General features: G+C 40.5%; 1 protein-coding gene across 3 annotated transcripts in view; it reads left to right on the forward strand.

Moving 5' to 3' along the window:
• Positions 1-17,942, forward strand: part of LOC142652787 (uncharacterized) — a 54,398-nt gene that overhangs the window by 10,052 nt on the left and 26,404 nt on the right. For all 3 annotated transcript variants that reach the window (XR_012847927.1, XM_075828464.1, XM_075828465.1), the window contains exons 2-3: positions 3,482-4,618; positions 8,184-8,280. Coding sequence is in view for 2 of the 3 variants with exons in the window: in XM_075828464.1 (XP_075684579.1) it covers positions 3,493-4,618; positions 8,184-8,280 (1,223 nt within the window). In the remaining variant the exon portion in view is untranslated. The remainder of the gene's footprint in view (positions 1-3,481; positions 4,619-8,183; positions 8,281-17,942) is intronic.

Consider the following 17,942-nt stretch of genomic DNA (forward strand, 5'->3'; position numbering starts at 1 on the left):
GTTGCCTAACCCGAAATTGGGGTTATCCACAAATAGACCTGTTTGCCACGAGGAAAAACACTCAAGTAGAGACATTCTTCTCCCTAAATCTCAGAGACAACCCATTGGGAGTAGATGCATTGTCCCAACACTGGGACATGGATCTGGCCTATGCCTTTCCTCCGTTTCCTCTAATACCAATGGTATTAAGAAAAATCCAGGAAGATTTGACAAAGCTCATCATTATTCTTCCCTATTGGCCGAAAAGAAGTTGGTTTCCAATCGTACAATACCTAGCGTTGGAAGATCCTATCATGCTCCCAGTCAAGGAGAATCTTCTCTCCCAGGGTCCCTTATTCTTCCAGGGAATAGAGACTCTGAAATTGTCAGCCTGGATCCTGAAAGGCAGATCTTGAGGAACCACGGTCTGTCAGACGAGGTAATTTCAACTATCTTATCAAGTCATAAAGAAGTTACCTCAAAAATCTATCAAAAGATTTGGAAGAAATTCTGTTCCTGGCATGGAATCCCAGGACCAGATCCCTTTTCTCCCAACATTGCAAAAATCCTAGATTTTTTACAATCGGGATTCAAAAAAGGACTTAGCCCTAGTACCTTAAAGGTACAGATTTCAGCCTTAGGTAATTTTTTTAACACTCCTCTGGCTGAACATCGGTGGATCAGAAGATTCTGCCAAGCGGTCTCTAAACTGAAACCTTCCCTAAAGAAATCAGTTCCTACCTGGGATTTGAATGTGGTGCTAACGACTCTTTGTGAGCCCCCCTTTGAGCCGCTCGACAAAATTAGTATGCATTTTTTAACTCTAAAAGCTGCATTCTTAGTCGCTATTACTTCAGCAAGAAGGATTGGAGAAATCCAATCTCTATCAATCATAGAACCGTACCTAAAAGTACAAGAGGATAAGATCATCCTAAAGCTGGATCCCTCATTTATTCCAAAGGTATCTACCGCTTTCCATAGAGAACAAGAAATAATTCTACCTTCCTTTTATCCAGATCCAAAAGACCAACAAGAAGAAAAATTCCATTGCCTGGATGTCAGGCGAACAATTCTTCAGTATCTGGATAGAACCTCCTCCTGGAGACGAGATAAAAATCTATTTGTCCTATTCGGGGGAAAGAATAGAGGAAAGAAAGCCTCAAAAGGCTCTCTAGCGAGATGGGTAAAAACCACCATACAAGAAGCCTACAAGTCCCAAGGACTATGTGCCCCACAAGGCATCAGAGCCCATTCAACAAGGGCAGTCTCGGCATCCTGGGCAGAAAGAAGAGAAGCCTCTATTGACCAAATCTGCAAAGCTGCCACTTGGTCAAGCCATCATACGTTTTACAAACATTATAGACTCGATGTTCTGTCCGATACGGATTTAAGTTTTGGACGGAAAGTCCTCCAATCCATAGTCCCGCCCTGAGCATTATAATCTGGTATTGCTCCTGTAGTGCTGTCATGAGGGATGTACTGGAAAATAGCAATTAGACCTACCGGTAATTGTATTTCCAGGAATCCATCATGACAGCACCATTATATTCCCTCCCTTATTGAATTCTGATTTGTGCATTTAACATGTCAGTTATTATCCCTAGAAATAAAATAGGGTTGCATCCATCCTGGTGTAGTAATTGAAAAACACTGGCAAGTGGGTGGTGGGAGGGGCCTTTTAACCTCTCTGTCTTCCTGTCCCTACAGAGGTCAAGAGGGCAACCTCCTGTAGTGCTGTCATGATGGATTCCTGGAAATACAATTACCGGTAGGTCTAATTGCTATTTTTTTTTTTTTTTTTTTTTTTTTACAAATAGGGGCCTTATAAATATATGTTATATTAATCTATGATTAACATTTCAAAACTTTCCTAAATTCCTATAAAAGTAAATATGCAGCAAGCAATGTATTTATTAAATTAATGCAATATTAATAATGTATAATATTTCATATATTTATTTTGAAGCCAGGGTTGCAGTCGTTACATTTCTTCCTAATCCACCTAAAACTGACCTTGACTCTGACTCCACAGCCCTGTATTACAAATCTGAATCTAGCCTTAGGCTCGGTTCACACATTGGCATCATGGATTCTGTTGTTAAAGGATCCTTGACGGATCCATTTTGTAAAAAAAATCCTATTACTTAAACTGGGTAGGTCGGGTTTCAGTTGTTATTTTATCAGTGTCTGTAAAAAAAACAAACAAAAAAAACTGCATTTTTACTGGGATTATATTTTTATTTATACATCTGTTAATTTAGTAATGTCCTAAAACCTATTAAGTTTCTCAAAACTGGGGTCTAAGCTCCGTTTCCATCTTGCAGAGTACCAATTGCCCATTCTCCCAGCCACATAAAGTGTTAAATCTCTATGCTATAGTCTCCCAATTGTTTGCAGAAGGAGATGAATATGGAAAAGGCCTCCCTAGCAGCAGCAACTAAGCTTTTAACTCTTTATAAGGCTGCGGAAACAGTGCCCTGGAGCTCTCACCTCTGAAAAAATATTCTCTGAAAATCTTAAAGGGAATTTTTTTTTTTTTTGTTAAACTGTTAGTACATAAATAATTACACATTGTTCTAATTTTTTTTAATTTTTTCACAAATCAGGAAATATTACAAATTAGATTCTAATTTATAACATTTCCATGTGCTGGTCACTAGAGGGAGCAATTCCCAAAATTGCAGCATTGGCATGTGGTAAAGCAACCTCATTGCTTTATGCTGCAAATTTGGAGAATACACACTCACTCTAGTGTGCTCAAAGAATCCCCCCTCCTTTATCCTGGCTAGTGCCAGGAGAAAGGAGGGGGTTAAATGTTCAAACCTCCTACACTGTGTGCCGCCATTTTTTAAGTGAATGCACAGTGTAGGCGGATTAGATACAGTATACACGAACATACACTAACATAATTACCTGCTCCTGCCGCTGCCTCCGCTCCGTCCGCTCCCTCCGCTCGTAGTCCTTGCTTCTCAACATATGGACAGAAGCCGCAACCGGAAGTCGTCATCTGTCCGGCCGCGGGTTCCGGTCCACATGAAAATGGCGCCGGATGTCGCTCGGCCGAAGACCTTCCTTTTGGACTGTGTGGGAGTGGCGCATGCGCCGTTCCCACACAGACGGTGTACGCTGTAGTGAATGGAACGGCTCCCGTTCGCATTCACTATGGGGATGTATGTGCCGTATTCCATCTCTGTATGTGTCGTTAATCGACACATACAGAGATGAAAACAAAATTGCAGCCCCCATAGAGAAGTAAAAGTTAGAAAAAATAAAAAAGTACAACACAAACACAAATAAATAAAATTTATTTTAATAACATACTAAATGCAAAAACATATTCCATTTTATTTTTTTCGTGACACCTTCCCTTTAAAATAAGGCTTGTAGTACATAACTAGGATAACCGATATAGCTGGAGGTAAATATACAATCACAGAAAAAAAAAAAGCGTGTAAAAAAACTACCACTCCATTTGTAACTATTTTTTTTTTCAACTTTTTAGGCGTACTTAAAATGAATGAACTGAAATACAAGTTTGAGCGTGTAACACCAACAACATTACATATCAATGCAGAGATTGCCACATCAAGCTTTTATGCATCTACCGCAGAAGACTTAGATGCCAGCATAGCTAGCCTGGTTGAAGTATTTTTGCTAGAGGTTTATAGATGCAAACTGTGCCAGTTTACAAGCAGCTTGAAAAATAAAGTCTGCCTTCACGTGTCCGATGTGCATCAGCTCGATCAAACATCTCTGATTCCAGAAAGCACCGGACCTGACGAAAGTGATTCCTATGGCATCGGAGGGGAAATTACTCAGGAAAACAAAGAGAATGAGGAAAACATAGAAAAAATTCCCTTTTTATACAGAATGTTAAACACTATGAGCCCAGCGTCATGTGATATGAGTCTTGGGGACCAAAGCGGAAATACAAATATGGTTGGTGCCAGTGAAGTGAATTCGTTATTTGACGGAGAACCATCAGAGTTCCCCTTAGATGAGTCTATGCCAAGTGACTCTATTCCACCTTCAAGCTCTGCTAATTCTCCCAAAAGTAAAGATGAAGATGACGCTCAATGTGAGCACCTTTTGTCTCTGGGTCTGTACCGCATTTCCAACCTGAGACATCTTTCTTTATCAACCGAAGCAAAAGTTCCTAAAAGTAACTTGGTAAGGGAATCGGCAAGAACAAGAAGCAGAAGTACAAAGCTTACAAATCTGCCCTCCTTGTCGGTTAACCAGATCAAAAACAACGCCGATAAGAAACAAAGTTATACGTGTGCTACTTGTCAACTTGAATTTGAAACAAAGGACGACTACAAAGTACACGTGCAGTGCCACAAACATGGTGGTGGTTTCACCTGCTTGTATTGTGGCGGTTTCATGCGTGAATGGGACCCAATGGAAAAACACATAAAAAGCCATCGTCTGGTAAGAAAGAGCTACCAATGTCAGGTATGTGAGAAACGGTTCATGACCCAGAGTGCATGGAAAACCCACATGAGAGTCCATGATCAGAAGAGTGACGTGTTCTTGTGCACAAAATGCCCTTTATCATTTGAAAGTGAAAGTGTTAGGAACCTGCATGTGACCTGTCATAACGAAGATGTCTTCAAGTGTTGTCAATGTGGACTTGTGGGTATGTGCTTCATATTTTTTTTCTAAGGCAGCTTATGTTAGTCGTTTTTAATTATTAACTGGAGTTGACCTACATTTTTGCATCCAGCCATGCTAGGTTTCCTGCTAAGCCCCTCAACAAAATGGTAAAAAATGGCTATACTTACCCTATATTGTCTTTCTTTTCCTCCTGGGACTGGTAGTCATTAATATGCATTATCCAGCACTTCTGCGGACCGGTAATACAGATCTGGAATTGTGACTTGGAGAGAGAAAAGAAACACACGCACACATTATGGAATCCGAAAGACTCCCTAATAAGTAAAAAAAGGAAAACTCTTATTATACTGGTGGTTTTTCATTCTCCGACATCGAAGCAGGATAAAGACAAAGCTTAAAGGGAATGTGTCGCTAGAATTTTTATTTTCAGTTAAACAATTATTATTTAAGTGATTACACATGGTCTTAATTTTTTCACAAGTCAGTAAATATTATAAATTAGATTCTAATTGACAACATTTCCATGTGCTGGGCACTAGAGGGAGCAGTTCCCAAAATTGCAGCATGGTCAATGTGGTAAAGCAACCTCATTGATTTATGCTGCAAATTTGGGGTGGACACACTCTCTCTAGTGTCCTCACACAATCCCCCCTCCCTTATTCTGGCTAGTGCCAGGAGAAGGGAGGGTTTGAATCTTCAAACCTCCTACACTGTGCCGCCATTTTGTGAGCGACTGCACAGTGTTAGATACAGGGCTCAGCAGACAGTATCACACGAACATAATACACACATCACATACACGAACATAAATTACCTGCAGCCGCCGCCTCCACTCCTATTCCTTGCGCCTGAACATATGGCCGGAAGCCGCGGCCGGAAGTCGTCATCTTACTGTCCGGCAGCGGCATCCGGTCCACATGAAAATGGCGCCGGATTTCGATCTGCAAACGAGCTTCGTTTTGGTCTGTGTGGGAGCGGCGCATGCGCCGTTCCCACACAGACAGCGTACGCTTCTGAGAATGGAACGGCTTCCGTTCGCATTCTCTATGGGGATGTATCTGCCGTATTCCATCTCTGTATGTGTCGTTAATCGACACATACGGAGATGGAAAAAAAATGGCAGCCCCCATAGTGAAGTAAAAGTAAGAACACAGTAAAAAGTAGAACATGAGAACACAAATAAATAAAATTTATGTTAATATATTAAAAGCAATATGATAAAAGAGGGAAAGTGTCATGAATTTTTTTTTTTTAAGTCGCTCTGATCTAAATCTCTGTCCATGGGCTGGAAAAGCCCTTTTTTGTTTTTTGATATATTCCACCACATAGATTGGGTTTTAGTTGATGCTTCCATTCCAATGGCACAAACCGTGTGAACACTAATAAAATATTGATTCCTATAAGTAGATAAATCTTTAGTAAAAAGCTACAAGAAATTAAACAGAACATTTTGTAAAGCTAATGGGGTTGGCCTTAAAATGATAGTAGATTGCAGTTTAATGTGCCATTGTCCCTTGTGTCAGTATGAAAACTTTTAGAAGGATTTACAAAAAGCTGGCCCTTTGATATTGCTTTTCGTACAAAGGCGTAACTTTAAGCTCCTGGACGCCATTGCAAGATCTATAACAGGGCCCCCACCCTACCATATATTATTTATAATACTGGTGTCTTACGTGGCTGAGGGGCTTTTCAGCCCCCTCAGGCTCCTGTGCCCAGGTGTGTCTGCTGCCTCGGCACCCCCTATAGCTATTCCCTGTTTTCGTGTGTATATAAAGGGACCACCTACTGTGAACACAATGCTGCATGAGCAGAAAAAGCTAATGTGTGTGGAGGGCTTATTAACAGGGACCTGCTCGAGAAGATGTTAAAAAGCAGATTCTCCTTTAACCCTTTGGCGCATCATCACGTAATGCACATCATGGAAAGGCAACCATTTGCACATTCCTCCATGTATGTATGTGATTCTGGTCGTGCGGGCTACGGCTAGGATTAGAGAAACCGCTGTGATGGCTAGAATTTGAGAAACCGCAAATCCCGGCCGTTTAACCGCTTAAATGCCGAGGTCAATGGCGACCGCGGCATTTAAGTGGTTTGACAGAGGGAGGGTGGTCCCTCTGTCGCCAACTGCTGACGGGTTGCCACGGCAGCCGAGGGCCTGACAAAGGCCTAATAGTAAACTGACATGCAATCTAAGTATACCAAAGCATTCGATCTGTGATCAGAAGATAGCATTCTAAAATCCTCTAGTGGGACACAAAAAATAAATGAAAACTTATTTATTAAAAAATAACAGTAAAAATTAAAATAAAACCTTTTATTTACTACAAGTGTAAAAAAAAACAACACATATTTGGTATCACTGATCATAACGACCCCAACAAGAAAGTTAATACATTAATTAAACCGCCGGGTAAACGCCGTGCACAAAAATGGCGAAAATCCTTTTTTTTTCATTGCCACCCCCAAAAAATGTAAATAAAGTCTAAGACATGAAAAACCTCCACATATGTGGTATTGCCGTAGTTGTCGACATAAAAATAAAGTTATGACTCTTGGAAGGCGGGCGGAAAAAAACGAAAAAGAATGCTTGGTCGTGAAGTCCAAAATAGGCCTGGTAATAAAAGGGTTAAAAACAGAAATGATGATATTTAATGACTTTGATTTTCGGTAAAATCCCCTTTGTCTTCCCATATCTTGGAAGATAATACCCGTGCAGGACATACTTATTGCCGTTTCCAACTACTTCAAGTTTCAGACCACAGAGAAAGTGCCTGGGAGAGTGAGCTGGGAACACCGCTAACTTCAAAAATGAAAGGGCCGCTGTTCTACTCGGAGATTTTCACTGCTTGAAATCTCAATACATTGCTGATAAAAGAGCACTATTATTTCAATGGTGCTTTACCGCAAGGGTTTAGTCAGATAAGGCGCTCAGGCACTCTACAGATTATTTTATTAATTACATCTATATGTCTAACGATACATTTGTGATGAATTCAATTCGAAAGATACCTTGTCTATGTTGTGTTTGAGGCTGTGCACAGTCTTGTGCATTTTTTATGCAATTTTTAGAAAATTGTGACCCACACGTGATAAAACCAATACATGTGGACCCTTATTGCTTCCTATGTATGCTTGCATCCTGTTATTTGTCTATCATTGCCTTTTAAATTTAGACTTATAGTATTCATTGTAAAATAAATGAGGAAGTGTAATAGTCATTTTGGGGAGTTACTGACCATTTCCGGCACCCGAATTTGATGTACTTTGTCTGGGAAAGAAATATCAAACACGATGCACATGACTTCTTTATCACTGTCCTTTCTGGTTGGCCAAGACAATAACAAGGAATGTGTCCTGAGTTGTCACCATGAGACGGCGTTACTGTCACTGCTTTAGGATCGGCAGGCGCGTTTCTTTATCAGTGACCGGCAACACAAACCGCAGAGGCTAAAAACATCCCTTTCCCAATGTCTGAGACTGACCTCCAAATTCTATACGCGGTTACTTTTCAACTTGTTCACTGTTACATTCTAATTTATATTATTAGTTTAATAATTATTTGTTATGTCATTTCTATTCATATGCAGAACAAGAATGGAACAAGCTATATGAGCATTTGTGCAGCCATGACTGCAGTCTGAAGCCCTTCATATGTAGCTCATGCTGCAAAAGATTTTTCAAAAAGTAAGTCATTTATATATGTGTCTGCTAAATGATCAGATGTTTTGCTTTAGGATATGTTCATATGTGCTGGTAGTGATGTGGCAGAAAACTGCACCGCTAGGACAATCGGACATGTGGGTTTTATCACGTTTATTCTGCAGTCACGATTGCAGCCTCTTAAAGAAACCGTTCCAAAAATTTTTATTCTAGAAGAGCTGCGGTTTTTCCCACTAAAGTGAATGGATGAAAACCATGGCAAATGACAGCAGGTAGGATATGATGTCTTTAAAAGGACCCATCTGCTCTACTGACATGTCTGTTTTAGTAAAGACTGGGATTCTCCATAAAATAACAAAGTTTGACCAATTTTTCTTAGAATTCCGCATTGTGAAAATGTATGAATAAATTGAAAAATGGGTGTTACCGTTCCCCCCCCCCCCCCGTCTAATCGATGCTGATCGTGTCAGCCACCCTAATGACAAGATAAATGTTAACGCCCAGTAGTCCATTTATTCATACATAACCAGGAGGAATAACAGAGGAATTACATAAAGAGTTGTAAGGATATGATTTTGTGGATAATTTAAGTATTTATTAAAACAGACATGTCAGAAGAGCTCATAGGTCCTTTCTAAATTTTTATCAGATTGTAATCAACCCGTTTGCCCCACTTATGCATGTTACATGATTTAGCAACATCCCAACTAATGACCTATCCACCGGATAGGTCATCAGTATGTCATCGGTGAGGGTCCAGACCCCGCACCGATAAGCCGCTCCCGTGGCCTGCGGGTATCGGATGTTGTGGCACATAATGCTATGTATAGAGCCCGGAAGCAGTTGGCTCCGTACATAGCATAGCGGCCATGCTGCAGGTCTGCTCCTATTCACTTGAATAGGAGCAGTACTGCAGCTCGGCCGCTATTCCGTGACTGGAGCGAACTGCTTCCAGCATGTACGTCTGGTGCACGGAGGCACCGAACCATCTGATCTGTGCAGGGCCCGGGTGCCGGACCCCCAGATCATGTACTGATGACCTATCCAGTGGATAGGTCATCAGTTGTCAGAAGCTGGAAAACCCCTGTTTGGGGGGGGGGGAAAATTTACTGTGTAATTTATGTCGTTTAATTTTGCAACGTGACTATAGAAAAAAATGATTTTCGGCATTTGTTTGTTTTTTTTGTTTGCTTTTTATACCACTCATGTTTTATGCTAAATAGCCTGCTAAATTTAATTAGTTAGGTTATTATGGTCGTGTAGAGATCTTATATGTGTAGGTTTTTTGTTTATATAATGTATTGGTGATAAAATATATTTTAGACTAAGAAAAATGTAAGTTATTTTAGTGGCCATTTCTTTATAGTTTTTTGTAAATTTTTTTTTTTTTAATCCGATGAAGGCATAACTGTTTAATAACTTTATTTCATACTTGTAATGTATTAGCATACTCCTATATGCTAATACTTTATACCGTGTCACTATGACACCCACTACTGTTAGGGCAACACATGGTGTGCCCTAACAGCAGGCTTATTTTTTCATTAGTCTTACTAGGGGACTTGAACTAGCAATCGTTGGATATCTTGCACAATATACTGAAATAATAATGTAATCCAGTGTATCCTATTAATGCTTGCCTCTGGCTGGACTTAATCGGAGCACAAATCTGGCAGACCTGGGGGCTTCATTAGAACCCCAGGCTTTCATGACAACCATCAGCACCCTGTGATCGCGTCGCAGGGGGGAGATGAGCCGTCAGTCAGAGGGGGCCTCTTTCAACACCTCCAATTCTGTGGTCGCTATTGACCGTGGCATCTAAGCGGTTAAACCGCTGGGATCATGGTAATTTGCGATGCCAGCAGTATAGCAGGGTGTCAGCTGTAATATACAGCTGTTACATGCAGCGTGCTCGGCCCGTGAGCCCGCTCCATACAACCCCAGTCCCCCTATGATGTACATACCAGGTGGGTGGACGTAAAGGGGTTAATTACAGGCCGATGTATTTTTGGCATCCTAAAACATAATATACATCTAAGGCTGGGTTCACACGACCTATTTTCAGACGTAATGGAGGCGTTTTACGCTTCGAATTACGTCTGAAAAAACGGCTCCAATACGTCGGCAAGCATCTGCCCATTACTTTCAATGGGCTTTACGATGTACTGTGCCGACGACCTGTCATTTTACGCGTCGCTGTCAAAAGACAGCGCATAAAATTACAGCCTCGTCAAAAGAAGTGCAGGACACTTCTTGGGACGTAATTGGAGCCCTTTTTCATTGACTCCCATGAAGAACAGCTCCAAATTACGTCCATAAAAGACGCCCCGCAAAACGCGAGTACGAGCAACTACGTCTGAAATTCAGGAGCTGTTTTCTCCTGAAAACCGCTCCGTAATTTCAGACGTAATTGCAGTTATTGTGTGCACATACCCTAAGGCTTCGCCCACATCTATGTTCTGTGTTTTCGTTGTTCTTCTTAGTCATAGGAACAGAACAACGAAAATACCGGAAGTACCGAATCCGTTGCATGATGGACGCCATATTGACTTCAATAGGTTACGTGAAGTTTCCCTTCAAGTGAAAGGAAGAAAGCGGTAATTCTGTAAACAGCTTTGGAGTTCTTTCTATGAGAAGAAGCTAAATGCAATCTATGATCTAGCTGAGCACTTCATGAGCGCTGTGCCTGATTATTAACTCTTTAGTGACCAGCCTATTTTTATTTTTTGCAGTTTTTTTGATCATCGCATTTCTAAAGCCATAACATTTTTATTGTTCCATAGACATGGCTGTGTGGGGGCTTGTTTTTTTGCAGAACAAGTTGTATTTTTCAATGGCTCCATTTTGGGGTACATATAATTTATCGATTTAACTTTTATTAACACTCAAAAACAGAAATCTCGCCATTCTTTTTTGCATCTTTGTGCTGTTTACCGTTTGGTATAAATGACATAATGGGTTAAATAACGTAATAGTTTTATAGTTCGGGTCATTATTAATGCCGCAATACCAATTATGCGTAGATTTTGTTTGTTTTTCTTCTACAGAATAAAGCGTTTTGTAACTATTTAAATGACATTTGACTCTTCTTTTTTTTTTTTTTTTTTTGTTAGTCCTACTATGGGGCATTACTATGTGATCATTTGATCAATTTTGTAGTACTTGTAGTGTATTATGCCTGTCAGTGTAAACCTGACATGCATCTATTAGACCATGCCGCTGGCAGTACCTAATAGGCAGACTCAGAGGCCTTAGTTAGGCGTTCAGCTGCCTTGAAACCATCGGCACCCAGTGATCGCGCTATTGGGGTGCCACTGTGGTGACCGAGTGCCTCCTCCCTTCTGAAACTACTTAAAATGTCGCAGTTACTATTACCCACGGCATTTAAGGGGTTAATCTGGCGGGATTGGTGTTAACTCTGATCTCGCCCACAGGACAGCCCAACACCTGCTCTAGCCACCAAGTGGTGTGCGTTCTGGATTTATGACTACACTGTGAAAAATTGGCATTGTGGCATAAGTACCCTTAATGACTGCTGTGAAAAGGTGTGTGGACGGTCATTGAGGGGTTAAGGAAACGTTCAGGGGGTCTGGTGCTACCAGGCACTCTAGTCTACAGACTATAGAACACAGGGACTTTTTAGCAAGATTTTTTTTTAAAATAATGACCTACCGTATTTTTTGGACTGTAAGTCGCACTGACTTTGTCAAAAAAAATACGGTATGGCATTATTTTATCAGCCTTTTCATCTTGATTTAATAATTCCCCATCCATATTATATCTACCTTACAGTTACCCACAGTATGATGTCACAGTTCAGAGATCTTTGTGATGTATTTCCTTTCCTAATTGCTTTATTAACTCCCTAAAGGACCGGTCTAATAAGCTGTTTGCAGGACAAATTGTATTTTTTTTAAAGGTACCATTCTAGGGTTAATATAATTTATTGTTTAGCTTTTTTTTTTCAGTGGCGCAATGCAAAAAAACCAGCAATTCTGCCATTGTTTTTTGCGTTTCGTTTTTTGCTCTAAACTGTGCGTTAAAAATAACAAGTTAACTCCTATTGTATGGCTCAGTATGAATGTGGCGATACCAAATTTGCATAGTTTAAATATGTTTTATAGACCAAAAATTTTGTGTCGCCTCTTTCCAAGACTTCTAACATGTTTTTTTATTTTTTCGTCAATCAAGCTATATGAAAGCTTGTTTTTTGTAGTTTTTATTTGTAGCATTTTAGGGTACATATTAATTTCTGACTCGTTTTTATAACAATTTTTTTTTTGTTAGAGAAGGGAACAAAAACAAAAAATCCGCCATAGTTATTTTCGTATAAAAGTAGAATTCAAAAGTTTTTGTTTTTTGATGAAGACTATTTTTCTTATTTAACTGAATTCAATTTTAGTTTTTTTCGCTATGGAATGCTGCATCTTAAGGGGTTAATCAACTTCAATCAGTTGTGACAGCTGGAGCTTGGCTTTCAATCACCGCCAGCTTCTCTGCCCGTGCAGTGCCATGACGTATATGTATGCCATGGTTTACCAAGGGGTCAAGGTACGTTTTTAAAACACACTTTGTTTCCCATTTTTAATGTAATCTATTTTTTTTTATATTTTCTAAACTGGGATATAATCTATTGAAGTTACAGTCCTTTTGCTACACTAATGAGCAATGCAGATCACCATGGGCAAATGCAGGGTTTTTAAAGAAGGGGTTTCCAAATGCATAATTTTTAAACGCAATTATTTTCACTGCGCTCCCACAATCCTCTGGTTTTTACGCTACTAGTATTGGTCTTCATGTATCCACCAGCCTAGCCCTTTATATTACAAGCTCAAATATAGAGGGCTAGGCTAGTGGATATATGTTGACTACTACTCGTAGCGTAAAACCCTTAGTGCCATGGTGCCCCTGTAGATAATGCCACAGATGTAGATAGTGGCACACTCACATGTTGCTGTTCCTACGTCGTCCTCCAGCGATGCAGGCCTGGACTTTTCTGAGCCGTGCGCCACAGATAACATTTCCTGTCTCCTTTTTGTCAGGCGCAGTGTTGCTATTGACTATATGAGGATTCAAGTCACCATCTACTATTCATATACAGTGCCCACCAAAAGTTCCAGAACACCCTCATAACTTTTGAACGGCTCGAGGTAGAGGTTTGAAATTTGGTGGGATTTAATGGGGTCATAAAATCTACCAGTTAACGCCAAAAAATAACACCCCACCCCTTTGAGGGCAGTGGGGTAGGCAGGGGCAGCAAAATCTTAAAAGGCACAGGGGGTCGAGTGGAGGCTCATTTGAAAGCTCTTTTCAATACAAAAACGATGCTGCAAACTATTTTAACCCCTTAATGACGAGCCTATTTTAGACCTTAATGACCAAGCCATTTTTTACGTTTTTCCATCGTCGCATTCCAAGAGCTATAACTTTTTTATTTTTGCGTAGACATAGCTGTATAAGGTCTTGTTTTCTGCGGGACAAGTTGTACTTTTTAATAGCACCATTTTGGGGGACATATTATTTTTTGATTAACTTTTATTAACTTTTTTTTGGGGGGGAATAGAAAAAAACCTGAAATTTCGCCACTCTTTTTCGCGTCTTAAATCAACGGCGTTTACCGTGTGATATAAATAACACAATAACTTTATTCAGCGGGTTGTTACGATTGCAACGATACCAAATTTGTATAGTTTTTGTATGTTTTACTACTTTTACACAGTAAAAACGCTTTTTTTTCAAAATTATTTGTTTTTGTGTCTCCATATTTGAAGAGCCGTAACGGTTTTATTTTTTCGCCGATGCGGTTGTATGAGGGCTTTTTTTTTGCGGGAAGACTTGTAGTTTTTATTGGTACCATTTTTGAGTAGATGCGACTTTTTGATCACTTTTTATCACATTTTTTTAAAGTCAGGATTCACAGAAAATAGCAATTTTTCCATAGTTTTTGATTACATTTTTTACGGCGTTCACCGTGCGGGTTAAATAATGTAATAGATTTATAGTCGGGGTCGTTACTGACGCGGCGATACCAAATATGCGTAACTTTTTTACTTTATTTAGTTTTTTTAATAGTAAAGCATTGTGTAAGGGGAAAAGCTGGGTTTTTTAATTAACTTTATGAAACTTTTTTTTTACTTTTTTACTAGTGCCATTAGGGGACTTTAATATGCGATTCTCCGATCGCTATTGTAATACACTGCAATACTTTTGTATTGCAGTGTATTACTGCCTGTCCGTTTTAAACGGACAGGCATCTGCTAGGTCATGCCTCCGGCATGATCTAGCAGGCATTCGCTCCAGGCAGACCTAGGGGCCTTTATTAGGCCCCCGGCTGCCATTGGAGACATAGACACTCGGCGATCGTATCGCTGGGTGTCGGTGGGAGAGAGAGGGAGCTCCCGCCCTCTCTCCAAAACCACTCAGATGCGGTGCACGCTATTGCGCATCGCATCTGAAGGATTAAACGGGTGAGATCGATACTAATATCGATCTCACCCGGCAGAGCAGGGACGCCCCCAGCACTCAGCTGCCTCTAGCATCTGAGAGCAGGGAGATTTGACGCTCCCTGCTCTGTTTACTTTATCCTGATGCAGTGCCGTAAAAAGGCATATGCATCAGAATAAAGCCCGTTAGCGGCCGCCGTTAAAAGGCGTATTGGCGGTCACTAACGGGTTAAGATAGGATCTTTCACTGAGATATATAACGTTAAAGTTATCATCTTCATTATTGGCTACCGCCGGTGTTAGCATTACCCAAAATGTACCACGCGGAGGTTGCACGGTCGGATTTACACCTCATCGGGGTGTTCGATTAATGTGAGTCCTTTTGCCTCTCACTTTTGTGTGTGTTCGTGCGTGCGTGCATACACAGCGGTATTTAACGACTCCAAACTGTGTGTGTGTGTGTGTGTGTGTGTGTTGGTTGTCCGGCCAACCAAAGCAACACCGAGGACATTTATTATGTGTATTAGTACAAACATAACAATTACTGTATTATGTCCTTCAACAACTTGACAGTGTCCTAAGCGAACGTAAAACGTGTCGATAACGTTATTTATAACATCTGGTGTGATTGCATTTGAAATGTTCACTATTCTTTCCCGCAGCTCGTCTAAGTTTGCGATCCTAGTCTCATAGACTTTTTTTACTTTTTAAATTCCCCCACTAAAAAAAAAAATCTAATGGCCTCTTCTACCAATCCTTTGATCAGGAAAATTATCGTTCAAAAGATTTCGAGCTCGCAGAGAAAAATGAGCCGGAGCTCCATCCTGCTGATACCAAACATTGCGGAAAGCTTCTCCAGCAATATTTTGAATAGCCGGTATCACTTGGTTTCTTAGCAAATTGCAGTCATTTTCTGCATTTATGTTTCCTTCAATGAAAAACGGTCCTACAGTATGATTAAGCAATATACCGGCCCAAACATTAACCTTCTGAGGATACTGGGTATGACTGTCTCTCATCCAATGTGGATTTTCGTCTGCCCAATACCTCATGTTCTGTCGATGTACAGAACCGTTTAGTTCAAACGTAGCTTCATCCGAAAAACAGGTCCAGTTGAAAATCTGATAATTATCATCAAATCGTGTCATCATTGTATCGCAAAATTCCGCTCTTCTGTCATAATCATCTTCGGATAGCTCCTGAACTAGACGTATTTTATAAGGATGATAATGATGCCTCTTCAAACTTCAACGGACTGATGTGGCGCTGATATCATTTTGTTGTGCTCCACTCGAGACAGATTTATGAGGATTATCATGTACAGTGAGCAGAACATCTAAAGCTTTTTCATCATTACTAGCATGTTTGAGTCTTCCGGATCTTGGTGCTTCTTTAATTGAATCGGGTATTTCGAAATGATGAACAGTTCTTTTAACAGTTGACAATGAAATTGGATAACGGGAAGGATAAGTGGCGTATAATAAAGCTGCTACTTCTCGACAGGATCTTCTTTTTTCTTCGCCGTACCCTCTCATCATCAATAAAGTGATCTTTTCCGTTTCGGTCAAATGCATTTTGTGATATGACAATAGAAATGTACAAAAAGAAAAATTATTCTCCGAATTAGCGCTCTCTGAAATTCACAAGAGACTACCGAAATGTGTACACATGAAATCATGTCGCAGTCGTAGACAAGGTCCATTTTGTAATAATACGTAATTTAAAGTCACCTTGATGTGACACTCCCAAGCTCACGCCGATAATGAAGATGACAAATTTAAAGTTAAATATCTCAGCGAAAAATCAATTGTGGCATTGTTTTGGTACTAGCTTTCAAATGAGCCCCTGTTCAACTACTCCCCCCCCCCCCGTGCCATTTAAGATTTTGCTAAGCCCGCCCGCTCCACCGATGCCAATGGGGTGGGGGTGTTTTTTTTTTGTGTTAACTGGTAGATTTTATGACCCCATTAAATCCCACCAAATTTCAACCCTCTACCTCGAGCCGTTCAAAAGTTATGAGGGTGTTCTGGAAATTTTGGTGGCCACTGTATATGCCACTATTCTAGTCAGATAGGATGTAGAATATGGGGTTGATGGATCCACACAAGGTCTCCTTTAAAATAATCTTTCACCTCCCCATACATGTGCAGCATGTAATGGGGAGGGCAGCATAAACCCTGAGGCACTTTACATTTTTTTTTTCTACCTCCCTCCGTTATTTAGATATCGGTGCCGTTCTATTTAGCGCCCGATATTTAAATAACCCCCTGAACAGTCAATGGGGCGTGTACTGTCAAGGGGGCGTGTTACGATTGCTGTGACACTGTCCAATCAGATATGGACAGTGTTACACAGCAAAAGCAAGGAGAGAGCGCGTGTACATGCTCTCTCACTCATCAGCATTGAAGATCAGTCTTCTGCCGAACTTAACATGTCTTAATGGAGAAAAGCTATGAAAGCAGCCTTCGAGATTTAGGGGTCACTGTCCAAAATTAATTACATGTATTTTAGACAAAACTACATACCCACTTGTCTACCTTCATTTACTTGGGGTTCTTTTAAATTTACATATGTAGAGATATCAATGGCCATTTCTCCTTTTAATAAGTGCCTCCCTTGGACACCGGATTTTATTCACCAGTTGACATTTTGTTCCTCTGTTTTTTTTGTCCTCTGACTCCAAGTGTAGTTCATCTTTGTTTTTGACAAGGCACCAAAACCATATATTCTTCCTATTCCTCCTTGCCACTAGTCGCATACTTAGTAAGGTTGAAAAAAGACCTATGCTCTTCAGGCTAAACCAAGGGATGGGAGAAGATGTGGATAAGGGGAAGGTATATGAGCAAACTTTAGAACTTTGTTATACCTTTATTGATCAAGAGGAAGGTATGAGCCAATCTGCCCTAAAAAGGAAAAATTTCCCTCCTGATCCCAAGTGGCGATTTTTCTGGATCAACATTTAACTCGACTACGCTATTGCCTCGGACAAAATGATGGGTCCGGTGCACAACAGAGAAAAACGGAAACCATGGGCACCGGATCCGTCACCATTGAAATCAATGGTGATAGAAATGGAAACCTACGGTTTCCATCTGTGTCAGTTTGTGTCTGTTCAGGGTCCTGTTCTGACGGAAAGCTCAGACGGAACGTCAGAACGGAACCCCAACGCAGATGTGAACGAGGCCGAAGTATACACATCTGCTCGTGTTACAATATAAATACAATCAAACACTAAAAAATGTC

This window comes from Rhinoderma darwinii, chromosome 5 (assembly GCF_050947455.1).
Source record: "Rhinoderma darwinii isolate aRhiDar2 chromosome 5, aRhiDar2.hap1, whole genome shotgun sequence".
NCBI classification, from domain to species: Eukaryota; Metazoa; Chordata; class Amphibia; order Anura; family Rhinodermatidae; genus Rhinoderma; species Rhinoderma darwinii.